Consider the following 18,333-nt stretch of genomic DNA (forward strand, 5'->3'; position numbering starts at 1 on the left):
GTAAATCTCTACGTAATCACAGGACCTCTGTCTGTGAGCAGATCTTTTCCAACTGAGGAAGACATGCAGTGGCCAACCTTAGGGATCCCACACGGCCACCACCCCAGACGGGGTCAGAGCTCAAGCTAGGGGCTACCTCCTGCAATGGGGACTCAGACCATGGAGCTGAGCTGTTTAACAGAGACATGCTAACTCCTCTGAATGCCACAAAGTCCCCATATCATCGTGTTGGGGATGTCTCCATACCTCCCAGATGTGGACAGCAGGGTGCCCATCTGCAAGTGGCACTAAAATTATGCTCTTTCATCCTCCCTGAAAAGTGAAAAGAAACCAGGCCAGGAGCTCAAAGAGGCATATTAACATAATTTATTAAGTTCACCACACAAAGAACATGCCACAGGAAAGAATATCAGAACTGGAAGGGCCCATGGAGATTATCTGGTCCAACCCCCTCGTTTGGGAGTGGCGTGAAGAACACCAGAACACCAGAACACGATGGACAAAGCCAGCATGGGAGCTCAGCCCTGATGCACAGAAACCACAGACTTAAGGCTTCTGGTTTTGAGCCAAGTAGAACCTAAAGACTTAATGTTTATTTTTCTGTGTCCTATGGTACCACATTCTGATGCTTATCTCCTCCTTAAGGCTGCAGGAAGAGCCCTAAAGAAACTCGATGAGTGGCAGGTTCACTCAGAGCCAGGGTAACAAACTGCCTGTGGAGCAGGGGTTAAGGGAAGAATTCAATCCCTCCTGATTGCTCTCTTCCCCCAAACAACAGACACTCAGACCCGGATGCTTCAGGGCGAATATATCAATACTTGCCTTCCTGAGGTTTGGAGGAGGAAGGGAAAAGCAGCAGGAAAGAGAGAAAAAGACTATGACATCATTCTGAAATCAACAAGTCCACTGGGAACACTCTCTTCCCTCTGCCGAGCAAATCCAAACACCCCAAGAGAAGGCTGCAGAACTCTGAACTCTGGTATTTAATGAGTTGTGGGTTGTAAGCAAAACACCAATAACTTAGCAAAATAAATACCATGAGAGTTTCTTCGCTGAGACTGATGTAACCCAGTGAAAACAGTTTCTAGGCTCTGAGTCGAGAAGAATGAGGTGTATCTTGCTCTGCAACTTAGGGGGAAACCCTAAGAGATTCTGGGAGTCTTCACAGCAGACAGAAGTCCCCCGTAACTGTCCGTGGCCTCACAGAACCTTTCTGCTAAGAGCTACTCCCTGAAGAACATTCCTCCTCCCCAAAAGACAAGTCCGTCCAGTCAAAGTTGAGGTTCACAGGCCATGACAGGTAGCCCCATTGTCTGTCTGCAGGAGGCCTGGGTCAGCATGGGCTGAGGGTGGAGCAATTAGAAAAAACAAAGTTTGTTGCTAAGAGCCAGAGCTGTGTTTAAGGAAGGAACTTCATGCCCCCGGGACACTCTCCAATCACTGCTGACATCTGTGCCTCCACTCTCTAGGGCTGAGGTAGATCTTATCACCTCTCCTGACCTGCAGAGGGCCTGGCTTCTAGGGCAGAATAACCAGCCCGGGCTACAAACTCCAGTCTACAACAGAAGGGAGGCTCTGCTACAGAGAAAAATAGTAACTATGGGAATAAGGCTACTGCCCTGGGTCCTGTGGGCAGGATATCGCTGGCCTCCAGAGGCTGCAGTGTCCAGAGGGGGAGCTCATCCCCCGTCCGCCCAGCGTAGAGGACGGGCGTTCAGAACCATGAAGGGAGCTGTCGGGAAGTCAAAGTCAGGGCCGGCAGCCTCCAGGGGTGGTGGGCTGCTCCTCAGGCCAGAGGCACCAGCAACAGCAGCATCTTGTCTCCTTCAGCTCATGTTTCCACCACTCGGATGAGAGGCATGGGCTTTGGGCTGGGGGGCTTGGTGATCCTAACGCTGAAAAGGAAGTCGGAAACGCTGAGTGCCCTGTTGTTGCCCACCCTTCACAGAGCCGCCCCTCCAGTTTGCCTCTGGATTCTACCCTGCAGGGCCCGCTGATCTCTTGGTTCTAATGCCTTGAAATAGTAATTGTCAGTGCTAAGAGATGAGGGGACTGGTACTTTTGTCTGGTGGCAGGGGTGGGGAAAAGAGAAAGTGCAGCTGAACACCTTAGGAGTGGGTATGCCTATGATTCTTGATTTTTTTTCAGTCTTGGACCTTTTTGTGAATCACCTGGAAACAAAAGGCCCTCTCTCTGGAAATATGCCCTTACTACACATTCACAATTTTTGCATACAACTTCAGGGGGTTCAGACGCCTCTAGCATTGTTCATGGGCCTCTTTGGGGTTCTGGTATCAGGCTCTACTCTAATCTGGTTAGAAAGTGGTTCAGGTGGAGAATGGGTCAGATTCGAGACTGAGAGGATGAAGCTGGATTTAGAAGAGCCTCATCCTGGCCTCCTTCCCATGGCTCTGTCCCTCTTTCCTTCACTTCCTACCTGGGGCCCACTCCATTCATGCCCACTCACCTGTCCAGGTTCTCAGTCTTGGTCTGGTTCTGGGTGCTGAAGTTGCCATGGCTGACTTGTTTCTCTATCAGGTGTTCCATCCGGTCGTGCATCTCTAAATTCTGTAACACACGTTATGAGATTAGACTCGGGCTTCCTCTGCTTTGCCCCGAGCCACACTGAACCAGCTCACGCTGGTCTCCACCTCTGTGCGCTGCAGTCACCCCCACCCCTGCCGTGTGGGCCACCAGGATGCCCTCTCCCCCCAGTATTTGCTCCAGCCTCCTTCCCTGAAGGCATGTTCTCTTAATAACTGTGCAGCACTGATCATCTCCTGTAAATCCTCTCTATACATTTCCTGCATATAATTGCCTATAATCTGCTGAGATATTTACTTATGTTTATCCATATGCTTTTCTATAAAGTATTCTTAGGTATTTTTTAAATGTATTTTATCTATAAATCTAGACTGCAATCTCCCTGGAGATAAACAACCCTGTCTCCCATTTCTTTTTCTCTCTCCCACTAGCTGGGACCCTCACACAATGTCTGCAAAGCAATCTCAGGTAGTCACTCAATGGACAGGAAGGGCCCTGAGGTATGGTAGAAATCAGACCAAGAGCTCATTAGCTAATCGAGCCCATCGCCTTAGCCAAGGAGAAGACTCCACCCGTGGAAGGCATCCTCCTTCTAAGCTCAGCTCCACTGTCAGCTCCTCTGCCAAGCCCATATAGTCAGAATGAAGGGCCGGCTTCCATGCTGCTATATGGCACAGGGCTTGCACCATGAGGATATATCCTTTCAGAGTGGGGACAGGTCTTACCATTGTTTGCAACTCCCTGAAGCGTTAGAAAATGTTCATTCAGCGGAACTGAAGATCATCCAACCACCCCAGCTACTCACTTCCGAGCAGCAGCTAGACAGGATCGAGACCCCCTCCAGAATCTCTCCCTCCCTATGTCCAGTTTTTTCTTCAAGAGTCTGCTCCCTTCCCAGGGCTGCCCAAAACACACACCTCGGCTTCCAGGTAGGCGATCTTCTCCTTGAGCTCCTGGATGGCAGTGTCCTTTGACTGTATCACAGCTTTTGAATTCTGGAGCTGCAAAGATGTGGCAGACACTGGAGCTCATTCTGAAATGACTCATTACATACTCATCGCACTTCGCCCCGCTGCCGGGGGAGCCAGCAGAGACAAAGGGCAGAGTTTTGCACCTCTCACGTGGCTGGCTTAGCTTTTCTATAAAAGCCTTGTTTCAGTCAGTGTTAAACTCTTGATTACCCCAGGTGTGGGGCCAGGGGTTTGAGGGGAACACCACCCTGATAATCCAAAGTAACGGATGATTCAAAACCCATTCCATTTGACTTTGGGTAGTATAAATTATGTATTGGTTCAAGAGACATTTATTGAGTGCTTACCACATGACAGGCCCTGTTCTAGAGAATGGGCAACAGCAATGAACAAGACAGAAAAATCCTAGTCCTCATGGAGCTGACATGCAGCAACTATGCCCTCCCAATTAGGGTATCTTAAATTCTCAAAACGATTCTACAAAATGGCATATTCTGAGTGTGTTACCCTAGCTCAGGCAAGGGAAGACAGAAAATGTGCATGAGGTGCAAAGGCTGAAAATCTACACACAGATAAGTGAGTTTATTGGGACTTAATTACTCATTTACCAGCACTCTTCAAAGTGTGGGAGAGAATAACCTTTTCCTTCTTCTCCCATGGGAACGCACAAGGCAAATAACCAATAAAGTAGGGGAAAGATGGGAGAAAAGCAAATCCCAATCACCTTAACCTAGTAATCGGTTGCCGTAAGTGTTTTATGGGACACTTAATGAATATAAGCCAAGATACCCAAGAGAATAAATCAATAAAGGTGTAGACTTGACAGGAAAACAGGGCTAGACAATGTGGAAACTTCCAGAGGGGGTAACCCAGAGCAGGGTAAGATCTAACCCTGCTTACCTGCTCTATCATTTGCCGGACTTTCCGCTGCTGGCTCTTAAGCATGTCATCCAAGTGGTGGATCTTCTCCCGCAACCCAGCCACTTCCTTTTCCAGGTTAGCAGCTCTGGGGATTAAGACCAGAAGGCTGAGGCAAGGGGAAAAGATGCTTTCTCCACCCAGTCACAGTAAGGGCCTTGGGCTCAGGGCGTTTCGATCAGGCATGATTCCCTCTGCCTGATTCCCCAGTGGTCTGCTGTAAGGAGGAGCTGGTGGGACACCTTAGAACACATCAGAAGCATCACTAGAGATCATCTAGTCCAAATAAGGGAACTGAGGCTTGGAAAGGTTAGAAAGGATAAGTCATTCTGGATAGTTCTACGGATAAAACTAGAGCCAATAGGTAGATGTTTCAAGGAACGAGTTCTTTTTTTTTTTTGCAGTACGCGGGCCTCTCACTGCTGTGGCCTCTCCCACCGCGGAGCACAGGCTTTGGACGCGCAGGCTTAGCGGCCATGGCTCACAGGCCCAGCCGCTCCGTGGCATGTGGGATCCTCCCGGACCGGGGCATGAACCCGCGTCCCCTGCATCGGCAGGCGGACTCTCAACCACTGCGCCACCAGGGAAGCCCAAGGAAGGAGTTCTTATATTAACACAGGAAAGACTTTTTCAGTATTAAAGTTGTCAGAAAGTGGACTGCCTCGTGTGTAATGAACTCCTCCTTCCTGGAAAGATTCAAGTACAAGCTGGGATTATGATATCGTAGACCATCAAGCTTTGGCAGGGATTTTATATCAAGAGGGAGATAAGATTTGAGGACCCTTAAAGCCTCTTCACACAAGTCCGTTTCTAAGTCTCCTGATTCCCAGACACTGCTGTTTCCTTTGCCTCTTCTAAGCAAACTGGGCCAAGATCTCCAAAGGTCAGGCGGCTGAGGAGAATGCCCAGGAGTTCAGAGCACTGAAGAATTGCTGGTACCCATTACTCTCTGGGTCTGCCTGAGGAAACAGACAAGCGCCCACTGCTAGAAGATGGGCAGTGCTCAGCACGGGGGACAGTGCAATCTGAGCCTCCAAACTCATCCTTCCTAAGCTTCAAACATTCTCAGTTGTCACCCTCAGTTCTCCAGTGCCCTATTACTCAGTCTCCTTTTATTTAGAAAATCAGCATTTATGATGCATAGCTGTCACTTGCCATCCCCAAGTCTCGGTTTTGGATTATCTGGTCTTTTGTGTTTCTCCTGCTCCTTCCACTCGGTCTCCTGCCCACGAGCACCTCAACCATTGAGGAGGGAGTGCTGAGTAATTTAAAGCAATTCTGGGGCTTCCCTGGTGGCACAGTGGTTAAGAATCCACCTGCCAATGCAGGGGACTTGGGTTCGAGCCCTGGTCCAGGACGATCCCCCATGCCATGCAGCAACTAACTCCATGCACCACAACTACTGAGCCTGTGCTATAAAGCCCACGAGCCACAACTACTGAGCCTGTGCACCACAACTACTGAGACCATGCGCCACAACTACTGAGCCTGCACTCTAGAGCCTGTGAGCCACAACTACTGAGCCCGCGTGCCTCAACTAATGAAGCCCGTGTGCCTAGAGTCCGTGCTCCGCAACAAGAGAAGCCACCACAATGAGAAGCCCGTACGCTGCAATGAAGAGTAGCCCCCTCTCGCCGCAACTAGAGAAAGCCCGCACACAGCAACGAAGACCCAATGCAGCCAGAAATAAATAAATAAATGTATACAAAAATAAAAAATTTAAAAAAAAATCAAGCAATTCTGCTGTGAAGTCTGAAAGAAGGCTACAATAAGATGCCTGCATTTTTCATGCCAGGCAGGCCTAGATCAAGGATATCCCAAAGGAGAGAAAAGGACCCCCCAGCAGACTGAGGGGTCCAAGAAGGCAAGGATTGTGTTGGTTCATCTTGGAATTCCTTAGAAGGCCCTTCAGGTAATGTCTATTGAACTTAGAAAGGTCCAACTTATACAATGAAGTCCAGACCAATATACTAATGTTAAATTTGATTTACCGGGACTTCCCTGGTGGTTAAGAATCCACCTGCCAATGCAGGGGACACAGGTTCGATCCCTGGTCCAGGAAGATCCCACATGCTGCAGAGCAACTAAGCCTGTGCGCCACAACTACTGAGCCCACGCTCTAGAGCCTGCGAGCCGCAACTACTGAGCCCGCCCGCCATAACTACTGAAGCCTGTGAGCCTGGAGACCATGCTCTGCCACAAGAGAAGCCACCGCAATGAGAAGCCCACGTACTGCAATGACGAGTAGCCCCCACTTGCTGCAACTAGAGAAAGCCTGCGTGCAGCAACGAAGACCCAACACAGCCAAAAATAAATAAATAAAATAAATAAATTTATTTTAAAAAATTTGATTTACCATCTGAGATCTTCTATATTACTTGCCAACAGCGTAAAAAATTTATAAATTCGTGAAGGTCCAAGGGTGGCTCAATCTTTGCCCTGTAGGTTTCACTGGTCTGGGGCCTCTGATCCCCTCTGATCAGAGGGAATTCACAAAATCCTCTAAGCCTGGAGTAGAAAGGATCCCAGAGATCCCCTAGATGCCACTGCTGACAGGTGGGTCTCAGTTTCTGAGACGGTTCAGATGAAAGAAGTTCAGTAGCTCTCCACGAAGCTGCTCATTGTATTTTCATCAGCACGACTTGTGAGGAAAGTATTCAATTTTACCCTCAGATAGTTTACAGTTGGTTTTTGTTTAGGGGGGGAGTAAGCTGTGGTGTAATAATACCACTTCCACATCCAGTGTGACAACCAAGGAATGATGTGCCACAATGGCAGACACTTTACCAGCTCCTGCTTGACCCTGGCTCTAAGCCCTTTCTTCAGGTTATTACTCCCTGGAAAATGAGCTCCTTGGAGATGGCATCCTCCCCAACAGTATCTCCCTGGGCAGGGCCCCATACTGAGCGGACACACGGTGAGTCACAGCTGGAAGATCTGACATCAGCACCAGCTTCCTCCCCAGGTCTGTGCCCTCCCTTCCCTGCACCCCAACCTCACGGTGAACCAGAGTCCTTACTTTTCTTGTTCTGCTCGGCAGTCAACCTTCTTGCTCCGAAGGTCCTCCAGAGCTGTCTCCCCTTCCCTGACCTTTGCCAGTAAGGCCCGATGCTCCTGGATGGGCCAAAGGGAAGAAAATCTAAGATGAGGAGATGGCGACAGTTCCTGCGTTTGGGGTGAGATGGGCACTAGGGCTAGCAGTCAGCCCCTGCTGGGCCTGGGACAGCTGCCAAAGAGCAGCAGCCCAAGCTGGTTTGATGGGGCACTCTCCCCTGTCCAGGATAACCCTTCCCACCCCAGCACATAGAAACTTCTCAGCCTCACGCAGCTGCCCAGAGGGAGAGTCTGGCCCTGCATTCTCCAGGCCCCCCTGCCAACTATGGCTACCAGTCCCCAAGAAACCAGGCTGAGTGGCTTCTGAAGAACAATCTTCAAAGGCCAAAGGGCAGCTATACAAGAACCCACCTGAAATGGAAATGCGTTCAACTCTAGTTGTCAAGGGCTAAGTTAGACAGAGAAAGACCTTCCCATTCCTTAAGGGCTGAAAGGTCCTCGAAGGTATTTGCCAAAGGAAGCTATGAAATGTGATTTTCTGGAGCCGCTCAGAGAAGGACAGTCCCTGCGACCACCTCAGTCAATCCCCAGGCGCCTTCCGGCCCAGGAGTCTGAGTGCTGAAGAGCAAGACTCCAACAGTTACCGTCTCCATTCCCAGAAAGCATCTCTGCAGCTCCCCGACTTCCGCCTCCTTCTGTTCCACTCTGTCCTCTGCTCTCTGAAGGGCCACCTGATTCTGTTCTGCTTCTCTCTGGTACCGACTGAGTGTGACCTGTGACACAGGATGGGGATGTGTTAAGCATGCAGAGGGACAAACATGGATAAAAACCTTAGGAAAAAAAAACCCAGACGGGGACTGCCCTGGTGGTCCAGTGGCTAAGACTCCGTGCCCCCAGTGCAGGGGGCCTGGGTTCAATCCCTAGTCAGGGAACTAGATCCCACATGCTGCAACTAAGCGTTCGTATGCTCCAACTAAAGATCCCGCACACCACAGCTAAAAATCCCACACGCCGCAACTAAGACCCAGCACAGCCAAATAAATAAATAAATATTAAAAACAAAAAAACAGGAATCTGGGTGCAGTGATGGGAGGAGGGAGGCAACCCTGATGATCACACTGCTGTCTCCCACTCACTGTTCCAGGACCACTCAGGAGACTAGCAGATTAACTCCACTTGCAGGGTTAATTGTCACATAGTTGATCAAGCTCTACTTTAGAGTGACACCTGGAACCCACAAGTACCGTGTTCCAGATGGTTGACTTCGTCAACATCCCCACCAGCCCTCCAGTGCCACCCAAGCTTAACCCAGTGTTTCAGCTTTCCTCCTCGTGCAAACACAAAAAATCCAGGGGAGGAGATCTCCATGTCCTTCCTTCTGTCTCCCACTCTTCCTCGCCCTCACTTCCAGCAATACTGGAAAGGACAAAATGGCACCCGGAAGGGCTACTAGCACCAGGAAGAATTCGCTCTTTGTCAAAGGTGATAAAGCCAATTTGGAAAGGAGAGAAGCAGAATTTGTAGTGAAAAAGTAAGAACTTGCCTCCTTTCCTCCCACGTGCATTTTGCCAACTCCAGTCATCCTTCAGGTCTCAGCTTAGACACCCCTTCTTCTAGGGAGCTCTGAGCTCGGGTGAGGAGCCCTTCCTTGTGTGTCCACAGAAGACACACAGCCCTTCCCTCTTATAGCACTGACCAGATTTTGCCCAGTCACCTGTGTGCACCCCCCAGGAGACCATCAACTTCATGACGGCGGAGACCTTGGGCACCGCTACCTTTCCAGAGCCCAGCACAACACCGAGCACACAGCCACCGCTCCATAATATCATGAATGGAATTGATGGTCATCTAGTCCAACCCTCTCCTTTCATAACACAGCCAATGAATGACAGAACCCCGTTACTTCATCATCCATTTCAATGCATCCCAGATACCGCATGCTGACTCCCCAGTCAGTTACTACAAAATAATCCAGGTAGCCTCCGGAAAGCCTAACCAGACCTGGTAAAACAGAACACCAGCAACCAGTCTGTCTGGCTCCTCCCAAGTCAGAATCAAGGAGGAGAAAGCAAAGCACAGGATGACGTGTGATGGGATGTGTCCATGTTGCACACAGCTCTGTCCAGAGCAAACTCACGGCAAATCCCTCCTAACGGCCAGGAGCCAGTATAACGGGAAACCATGAGGTTTTCCTCATGGTAATTGACAACCTTGCCCTTCCTACCCCGCATATTCAGAAAAGGAGACCAGAAAGTCTAATTCACCAGGAGAGACAGAGAAAAGCCTTCAAATGTCTCATATTAGCCTGGAACAGGCCAGCCCCATGGGCAGGAATGTAACAATAAGGCCTCTCATTTCTGTACACAAACATTGCACCCAGGTTGATGTGTGCTCGGAGTACAGCATTAACGGACCACAGATGATCCTCACACCCAGCTGTAGGATCACAAAGGGAAAAAACACACTCCTCTGCTACATCAGTCCCATAGCTCCAGCCAGCTCTGCCCTAAGGGAACCTCTTAATCATAAGAGGGTGTGGTGACCTACCCCAACAGTGGGAGAAACCCAAGGAGCATCTCCTTTCGCAGGTGGGTGCTGCATGCCTTGGGGTTAAAGGGCAGTTCCTTGTAAGAAGCCATGGGCGTGTGGTTAACAGCTGTCAGGGGTCTTCTAGCTTTGGGCTTTTACTCAGGACACTTTTGCTCAAGCTTTGAAACCCAGGGCCAGCAGAGCCCCCCATATGCTGCCAAAACCAACCAGTACTTCACAGTGTCTCTCAATGTAGAAATTTCTTTCTAAAACTCACAGTCTGGTCAGTGCTACAGCCTCGACCTCCCCTTCCTCCTGTTCTACTCCAATAAGGTAAGGAACAGCTGGTCATTGAACCAATTCATTGTCAACCAAATTATACAAATTGTGGAATCTGAAATAGATACAACAAACTCCTTTACTGCACAGCTACTCTGTTCTGAGACAAACTAATCTTAGTATTACCCTAAGCCCAAATTATTTAGGATAGGAAAACCCATGTGTTAAATTGATCACTAAGAAAAATATAGGATATTTTTTATTTCTAAAACCCTTTTGAGTAATAAATATACTTACATATATTACCTCACTCAATCCATACATCAAACCTGTGAGGTATATTTCATGACCCCTTTTTACAAAAGTTGAAATTGATGGTTAGGGAGGTTAAACTACTCACTCAGGTAACACTTCGATTGCTCTTGAGGCAGTTGATCACTCTCACTGCCCTTTGTCCTCACCCTCAATACACCTCTCAAAATTCCCTCTTAGGGAATTCCCTGGCGGTCCAGTGGTTAGGACTCCACGCCTCCACTGCCAGGGGCCCGGGTTTGATCCCTGGTCAGGGAACTAAGGTTCCACAAGCCGCGTGGCGTGGCCTAAAAAAAAAATTCTCTCTCTCAGTCCACAAAACAGAAGAGTTCAGGCTGGGATTCCTCTTTCCACCAGACCCTGGCAAGCCTGGGCAGGGCAGAATCCTATGATTACATATTTCTGACCTAAAAAGTACTTTACGTGTGGGTGAACAATAGCAGATAACAGAAGGTTACTCTCACATAGAGCAGCTAGGAAAACTTCTCTGTTTGCCCAGTGTCCCTCATCTTATACCCAAAGAATTGTCTGGAAAGCATGGAAGACGTCACATACTTTTAATAGTGGGGGGCTTTCTCTATATAGAGATTTTTGTATTTTTTTAAATCTTCTACAATAACCTCGTATTACTTTTTTTTTTTATAAATTAATTTATTTATTTTTGGCTGTGTTGGGTCTTTGTTTCTGTGCGAGGGCTTTCTCTAGTTGTGGCGAGCAGGGGCCACTCTTCATCGCGGTGCGCGGGCCTCTCACTGTTGCAGCCTCTCTTGTTGCGGAGCACAGGCTCCAGACGCGCAGGCTCAGTAGTTGTGGCACACGGGCCCAGTTGCTCCATGGCATGTGGGATCTTCCCGGACCAGGGCTCGAACCCGTGTCCCCTGCACTGTCAGGCGGATCCTTAACCACTGCGCCACCAGGGAAGCCCAACCTAGTATTACTTTTATAACAATAATTGAGATACTCACTCAAGATCACAGAGCTCTGGGCAGGAGTAGGGATAAATTGGGAATTTGGGATTAACTGATACTACTACTATATATACTGTAGATAAACAGCAAGGACCTACTGTATAGCCAGGGAACTATATTCAATACCTTGAAATAACCTATAATGGAAAAGAATCTGAAAAAGAATATATATATGTGCATATAACTGAATCACTTTGCTGTACACCTAAAAACATTGTAAATCAACTATACTTCAATTTAAAATAAAAAAGATCACAGAGCTCTGTGTTGTAAAGCCAAGTCTTGATCTAAAGTCCCCTGACTCCATGGGCACAGTTCTTCCTAAGACCACACCAATTCATCCACTCATCCTGTCCACACTTAAGAGGCACCCACCTGATGCCAAGTGTTGTCCCAGACACTGGGGATGCAGTGGTGAACTTGACAGCAACAATCCTTGCCTGCATGGTGCCTAGAGCCCAGCAGTCCTTATAGAAAGGACTTCTGAAGAATCTGCTCTCCCAGACCAGCATCACCACTCTGCTCCAGTAAAGCAGAGACTCAAGAGCTAGGCTTAGACAACAAAAACTATAAAGATCCAGGAAAGGGCAAAGCAGACAGGAAGTGCTCCAGGCCGCAGAGCCTAGCCTTTCCAGTTGATGGCACTCCAGCCAGGAAGACTTCATCTGCACCTGTAACCAGTGGCCCAACCCTTAGGGTACCTTCTCCCCAGATCCCAAATCTCACCTCAAAATCCACACGGTCTGACTGGTGCTGCCGCTCAGTCTCCTGCAGCTTGACAAGCAAGTCCTGCACGGTCCTCCTCAAGCTCTCGACATCTTCATCTATATAGGTGTCCACCTGCAGCCAGAGGAGGGAAGGGAAGGTGAAGTGACTATGTCTGTGACTTGGTAAGAGAAGATCCCCCCGACAACGCACACTTGTTTGGACCATCTTGCTCAGACTACCCTCACAAAAGAATTCACATCGCACAAGGGGAGAGTTAGTCAGTCATAGGCACCAAGGAGTTCTGAGTCATTCATATGAAAACACTCTCATACCCTAAAGAACTCAACTAGTTTCCAATCACCTGATTACTTTAGGACACACTGTAGTAATTTTTATACATGTATCAACTGATTAATGAATAGGTATGTTTATGCCGTTCTCATGTGTCTGTCCTGCTTCCATCAGACTAGAGCTCTCTGAGAGCAGGGACCATGTTTCACTTTGGACTACAGTTCCCCAAGGGCAGGGACTGTGCCACACTCATCATGAGGGGCATGTCCCAAAGGCACGTCTTTTGTGGTTCTCTGCACTTAGCACAAAGATCAGCAGACAAAGGGTTACTGACAGATGGGCAGCTTAAGGCAAAAGCACCCAATAAGTCCAGGAATCTGATTCGATGGAGGAAAAGGTGTCTCACTGAGGTTACTGTGAATCTCTCCCTCAGGCACACCCAAACTGGCATGTACGCTCTCGTCCCCATCTCTGCTACACTTCAGTTACCAGCTCCCTTGAGTCTGACAGAAAAGTCCCTCCCGGTCTTGCACAGTGGGAAATAGCAGCACCTTCAAACCAGAGCACAGAGCTCAGCGGGGAGGAGGGGACAGGGTCCCTGGGTGGCTGTGTTATCACTGAGTCCTGTGGGCCTTGTTTCTCTATCTGGGAAGCAGGGAGAAGACTCCTTACCACGCCCTGCCTTACAGACTGCCTCAAAACTAAGATAATATCCGGTAGGGCTTGGAGCTTGTGAGAAGAAAGGCCGAACAGATAGTGCCAGGTGTTATTATAACTTGTTGCCAACAGCATATTTGCCAAATATGGTGATTCGGGGAAGGAAAACATCCAAACTGCACATCTAAAGTAAGTGGCTAGAATCACAACATTCCAAATCCAGCCGTCAGTAAGTTATCTGGTCAGTTCTCCTATGTCTACATCTATGCTGCTGGGCAGGTGAGAATGTCTGAAAAGGCTCCTCCTGGAGCACAACTGTCACGTGTTTATTTCAAATGGCGTTCTCATAAGACTCTCTGATGACATGGAAAAATTTAATGATACAGTATGAAGAGAAAAAAAGGGAGTTATAAAACTTTACATGCAGGAGCTAGAGACAACAAACCAGATTTTAATACAGCAACATAGATAGAGCCTAAAAACATGATGTTGGATAAAAAAGGAAAAAACAGAAATACAGCACAAGTCCATTATGAAAATTAAAAACGGGCTTCCCTGGTGGTGGAGTGGTTAAGAATCCGCCTGCCAATGCAGGGGCACGGGTTCAAGCCCTGGCCCGGGAAGATCCCACAGCCACGGAGCAACTAAGCCCGTGCGCCGCAACTACTGAGCCTGCGCTCTAGAGCCCGCGAGCCACAACTACTGAGCCTGCGTGCCACAACTACTAAGCCCGCGTGCCTAGAGCCCGTGCTCCACAACAAGAGAAGCCACGGCAATGAGAAGCCCGTGCACCGCAACAAAGAATAGCCCCTGCTCGCTGCAACTAGAGAAAGCCTGCATGCAACAAAGAAGACCCAACACAGCCAAAAATAAAAACAAATAAATTAATTAAAAAAAACATATTTAATAGGCATATTTAAATCATATATTGAATATGTTAGAGTGAGTACCTTTTGGTGGGGGAGACAAAAAAAAAAAAAGTGAAAGCAGTGAGAGGTCTTTATGGGACCAATGATGACAGTGAGCCCTGAACTGATGGGAAGGTCTGATTCAGCTCTGCACTTGAGAGCCAAACAAACCTAATCCAAAACTATACCTGCCCAAGCAAAGAAACAAATGCAATGAAATGCAATATACAGTCTAATCTCAATATCATAAATATATATTTGCACTAAAGGAAAAACAAACGAAATTTTACCAAACTGGCTTTTCTCTGGGTAGATTACAATTGATATTTTTTTCTTCTTTCAACTTTTCTGTGTTTCTGAATTTCCCTAATTTTCTACAATATGTGTGTCTTAAATTATTATGTAATCACAAAAAATATAATAACAAATGTCATTTTAAAAAAAAGTACAACCAGGTTTATTTGTCAATTATACTTCAATAAAGTTGGGCGGGGGGAAGAAAGTACAGCTACGGAAGGAAATACTTTGTCGTTATTCAAAAGAATGAGATAGATTTACCCATACAAATATGGAAAGAAGCCTATATATACTTTTCAGCTTAAAAAAATAAAAAAGCAAGCAAGAAATAATGTATTTATCATGACTGGAATTGTGAAAAGTATGTGCATATTATATACATACATTTATCTGTGTATGTATATATGGTGCATGTGTATATATTAGTGTATACACACACACACATACATATGGCTTTTAAATATGGTTGTCTGTGTATAGAAAAACACTCTAGAACTTTAGACTAGAATATTAGAACTAATAGGCTAAATATCAGAATCACATGAAGAGCTTTTAAAAGTCCTGATGCATAGGCCACACTTCAGACCAGTTAAATTACAGTCTCTAGGGATGGCACACAGATATTGCATCCTTTAAAGCTCCCAAGGCCATCCTAATGGGCAATGAAGGCTGAGAAGCACTGCTCTAAAAGGACCCACCCACGGGAATTCCCTGGTGGTCCAATTAGGACTCTGCGTTTTTACTGCCAAGGGTGTAGTTTCGATCCCTGGACCCCACAAGCCACACAGCAAGGCCAAAAAAATAAATAATAAATAAATAAATAAATAAATAAATAAAAGGACCCACCCACTTCAATCTGTTAACCTTGAATACTTACAAGGAGTGGGATTGGGGAAGGAAAATTTCCGCTTTATATATTTCTCCTTTGTTTGAATTTTTACAGCAAGTAAATATTACTCTCATATTTAGTGAGAGAGAGAAAGCAATAAACAAAAGGATCAGGAAGGATTATTTCCTGCCTCTTGGCCAAGCAGTAGTTACCACTATTTTCCCTGTTACCTACCTCGGGTGGGCTGCTATGTGGGGTCAGGGGACCTTGACTAAAGCCATTTGGCTTTTCTAGCACCACCTATTCAAAGAAAAATAAAATTGGTAGTGAAAACAGTCCCAAGCAATTAACTCTGAAACATTCTTCTCCTTGTTTTTTTTTTAATTGAAGTATAGTCGATTTACAATCTTGTGTTAGTTTCAGGTGTATAGCAAAGTGATTCAGTTATACATATATATATCTATTCCCTTATAGATTCCTTTATAGATTATTAAAAAATATCGATTATACTTCCCTGTGTTATACAGTAGGTCCTTGTTGGTTATCTATTTTATATATAGTAGTGTGTGTATTTTCATCCTAAACTCCTAATTTATCCCTCCTCCCTGCTTTCCCCTTTGGTAACCATAGTTTGTTTTCTATGTCTGTGGGTCTATTTCTGTTTTGTATATAAGTTCATTTGTATCATTTTTTTTAGATTCCACATATAAGCAGTATCATATATTTTTGAAACATTATTCTTCTAAGAGTTCAAATCTTAGATAGAAAGAAAGAGGGGGGGGGGGAAGAGGAAGAAGAAAAAGAAGGAAGGAAGGAAGGGAGAAAAGAAAAGAAAAAAAGACATCTAGTGCTCTGTGGGAAAATGGAGAAAAGAGGGAGTGGAGAAACATGTGCAGCCTTGAGAGGGAATACTCTATCTAGCCTTGTTGGGAGGAGGAAAGAAACCCCAGGCTAAAACCTTTCAGCAGACTGGAAAATGTGCAGGCACATTCCTCGCAGCCCAGGAAATACAAGCAGCTGTCTGCCATAAACAAAGAGTTTCCTTTGCCCCTCAGGGGATCCTGACAAGGTCTGAAAAAACATAAATCAAAAGGGGAAGCAGCATTTGCTGCAGTTCTTTCCAACCCAAAGCCTGATTAGTCATCATACGACTGCCGTTTTGTGTAAACAAGGTGCCTGGACTTCTGGGCTCTGAACACATTAGGTTCTTCCGTCACTAGACAAAGCACCTCCCACCAGCCAGATGTGAGCTCAGGCAGTGAAAGTCTTACCTCTGGCCAAGGCAAAATAAATTAGGAAGAATCCACCACACAAGCCTAGCACATGACCAAGACGAAATGTAATTTTGCTGGCACTAGCTGCTAGGTCACTCTTCCCCTTAGGAGAACGAGGGCAGGACCTACTGGAGAAGGACCACTGCAACCAAACCAAAAGCAAATGAAGGAGACACAGCTTGGAATCTAAGGGAAGATGAGGGTGAAGTCATGGAAGAGATAGTTCTGCTCTCCTGGGGACATGTCTATCCTCAAATTTTTGAAGAACTGAAAAAGAGGATCCCAGGATCATCCACCCCAAGAGGGATTCTCCAATCAGTGGTCTAACAAACATTTACTGATGACCTTGTGCATCCCAGACCCTGGGCTGAGGTGTGGGGACACAGAGACGAGGGTCGGGGGGTGAATCCTAACCTGGAGGAGCTTCCTGTCCCAGGGTAGAGATGGCTATAGACACAGACAGTAATAATAGACAAGGACCAAGACTTCCAATTTACACCACAAGCATAACCAAATTAAGCAAGATCAGTTTATGAGAAGTTTGGATTTATAGGTTAATTGTCTCTTTATAAGACTTTGTATTACAAGAAGATTGATCACAGAATCCTTATATATAAGATGGCCTGCCGTTAACTTAATAATTTTATTGATATAAGTTCAATTTTTGCACATGTTTTAGGAACAGGTGTGCTTGTATGTAGGCTGATTAGTGTGAATACAAGTGTCCATCTGCTGAAGAGCCCTAACAATGTTGTGAGTGCTCAGAGAAGCCAGCATCACTTGTATTCTCACCTTTCCTGGCAGCGGCATTAGATTCGGCACCCACTGGGTGACTGGTAAATGGTACAACCCCACCTCCTCAGTGGGGACCCAACCATGGACCATTTCCTATTACCTGTATCTCCTGTTGATGGAGAGAATCTCCTGGATTTCTGTCGAGCTTCCTACTTATATCCTCCCGGAGCTTCTGCAGGCAGTTCCTGGCCTGGGAGGAGAGGGCAAGAGGCTTTAGCTTTGGGAAAGAGAGCACACCAACTCACCCACCTTTGTGCCTATCCACAACCCATAGTACTGTTCTAAGTACTGGCTGGGAAAGGAGAGATTCTAGTCAAGTGGGGCTGCAACGCAGTCCCTCCTACACAAGCAACAAGATAATAAAAACCGTGCCCTGGTGTATCTAACATTTTAGTCGTGGAGACACACAACCCAAAAGACAAATAAGTAAACATGTAATATGTCATGGTGACAAGTGCCAAGGAGAAACATGAGCCAGAGTGAGGGTTAAGAAAAGTGGGGAGGGGACTTCCCCGGTGGCCCAGTGGTAAAGAATCCGCCTTCCAATGCAGGGGACACGGGTTTGATCCCTTGTTGGGGAACTAGGATCCCACATGCTGCAGGACCCGTGAGCCTCAACTGGAGAGCCTGTGTGCCGCAAACTGCAGAGCCCACATGCTCTGGAGCCCACGCGCCACAACTAGAGAAGAGAAAACCTGCATGCCACAACTAGAGAGAAGCCCACGTGCCACAACGAAAGATCCCACGTGCCACAACGAGGGTCCCGTGTGTCGCAACTAAGACCCTACACAGCCAAAAAAATAAATAAAAGAAAAATAAATAAATATGTTTAAAAAAAAAAGAAAAGTAAGGAAGCAAGGCTGGCAACTTTAGTTAGGATGACTGGCGGGACAGTGCTAGGTGCATGGTGCTTAATAAGTATTTGTTGATTAGTGGATTGGTTGATTAATGGAAGGGTCAGAAATGATATTTACACATGAGGGGGCATGGTGCTTTGGA

The 18,333-nt window shown here is 46.8% G+C and overlaps 1 protein-coding gene across 4 annotated transcripts in view; it reads right to left on the minus strand.

Annotated features, from left to right (window-relative positions):
- Window positions 1–341: 341 nt before the first annotated feature.
- Window positions 342–18,333, minus strand: part of TUFT1 (tuftelin 1) — a 45,600-nt gene continuing 27,608 nt past the window's right edge. For 2 of the 4 annotated variants that reach the window (XM_081222273.1, XM_081222275.1), the window contains 9 exons: window positions 17,435–17,524; window positions 15,500–15,565; window positions 12,302–12,415; window positions 8,132–8,260; window positions 7,453–7,547; window positions 4,416–4,521; window positions 3,462–3,545; window positions 2,468–2,568; window positions 342–1,895 (listed from right to left, as the gene is read on the minus strand). In XM_081222273.1, the coding sequence (XP_081078399.1) occupies window positions 1,832–1,895; window positions 2,468–2,568; window positions 3,462–3,545; window positions 4,416–4,521; window positions 7,453–7,547; window positions 8,132–8,260; window positions 12,302–12,415; window positions 15,500–15,565; window positions 17,435–17,524 (849 nt within the window). In that variant the 3' untranslated portion in view covers window positions 342–1,831. The remainder of the gene's footprint in view (window positions 1,896–2,467; window positions 2,569–3,461; window positions 3,546–4,415; window positions 4,522–7,452; window positions 7,548–8,131; window positions 8,261–12,301; window positions 12,416–15,499; window positions 15,566–17,434; window positions 17,525–18,333) is intronic. The other 2 variants (XM_081222274.1, XM_081222276.1) reach the window with 1 other exon arrangement.

Source organism: Mesoplodon bidens (assembly GCF_964165515.1).
Source record: "Mesoplodon bidens genome assembly, chromosome: 2".
NCBI classification, from domain to species: Eukaryota; Metazoa; Chordata; class Mammalia; order Artiodactyla; family Ziphiidae; genus Mesoplodon; species Mesoplodon bidens.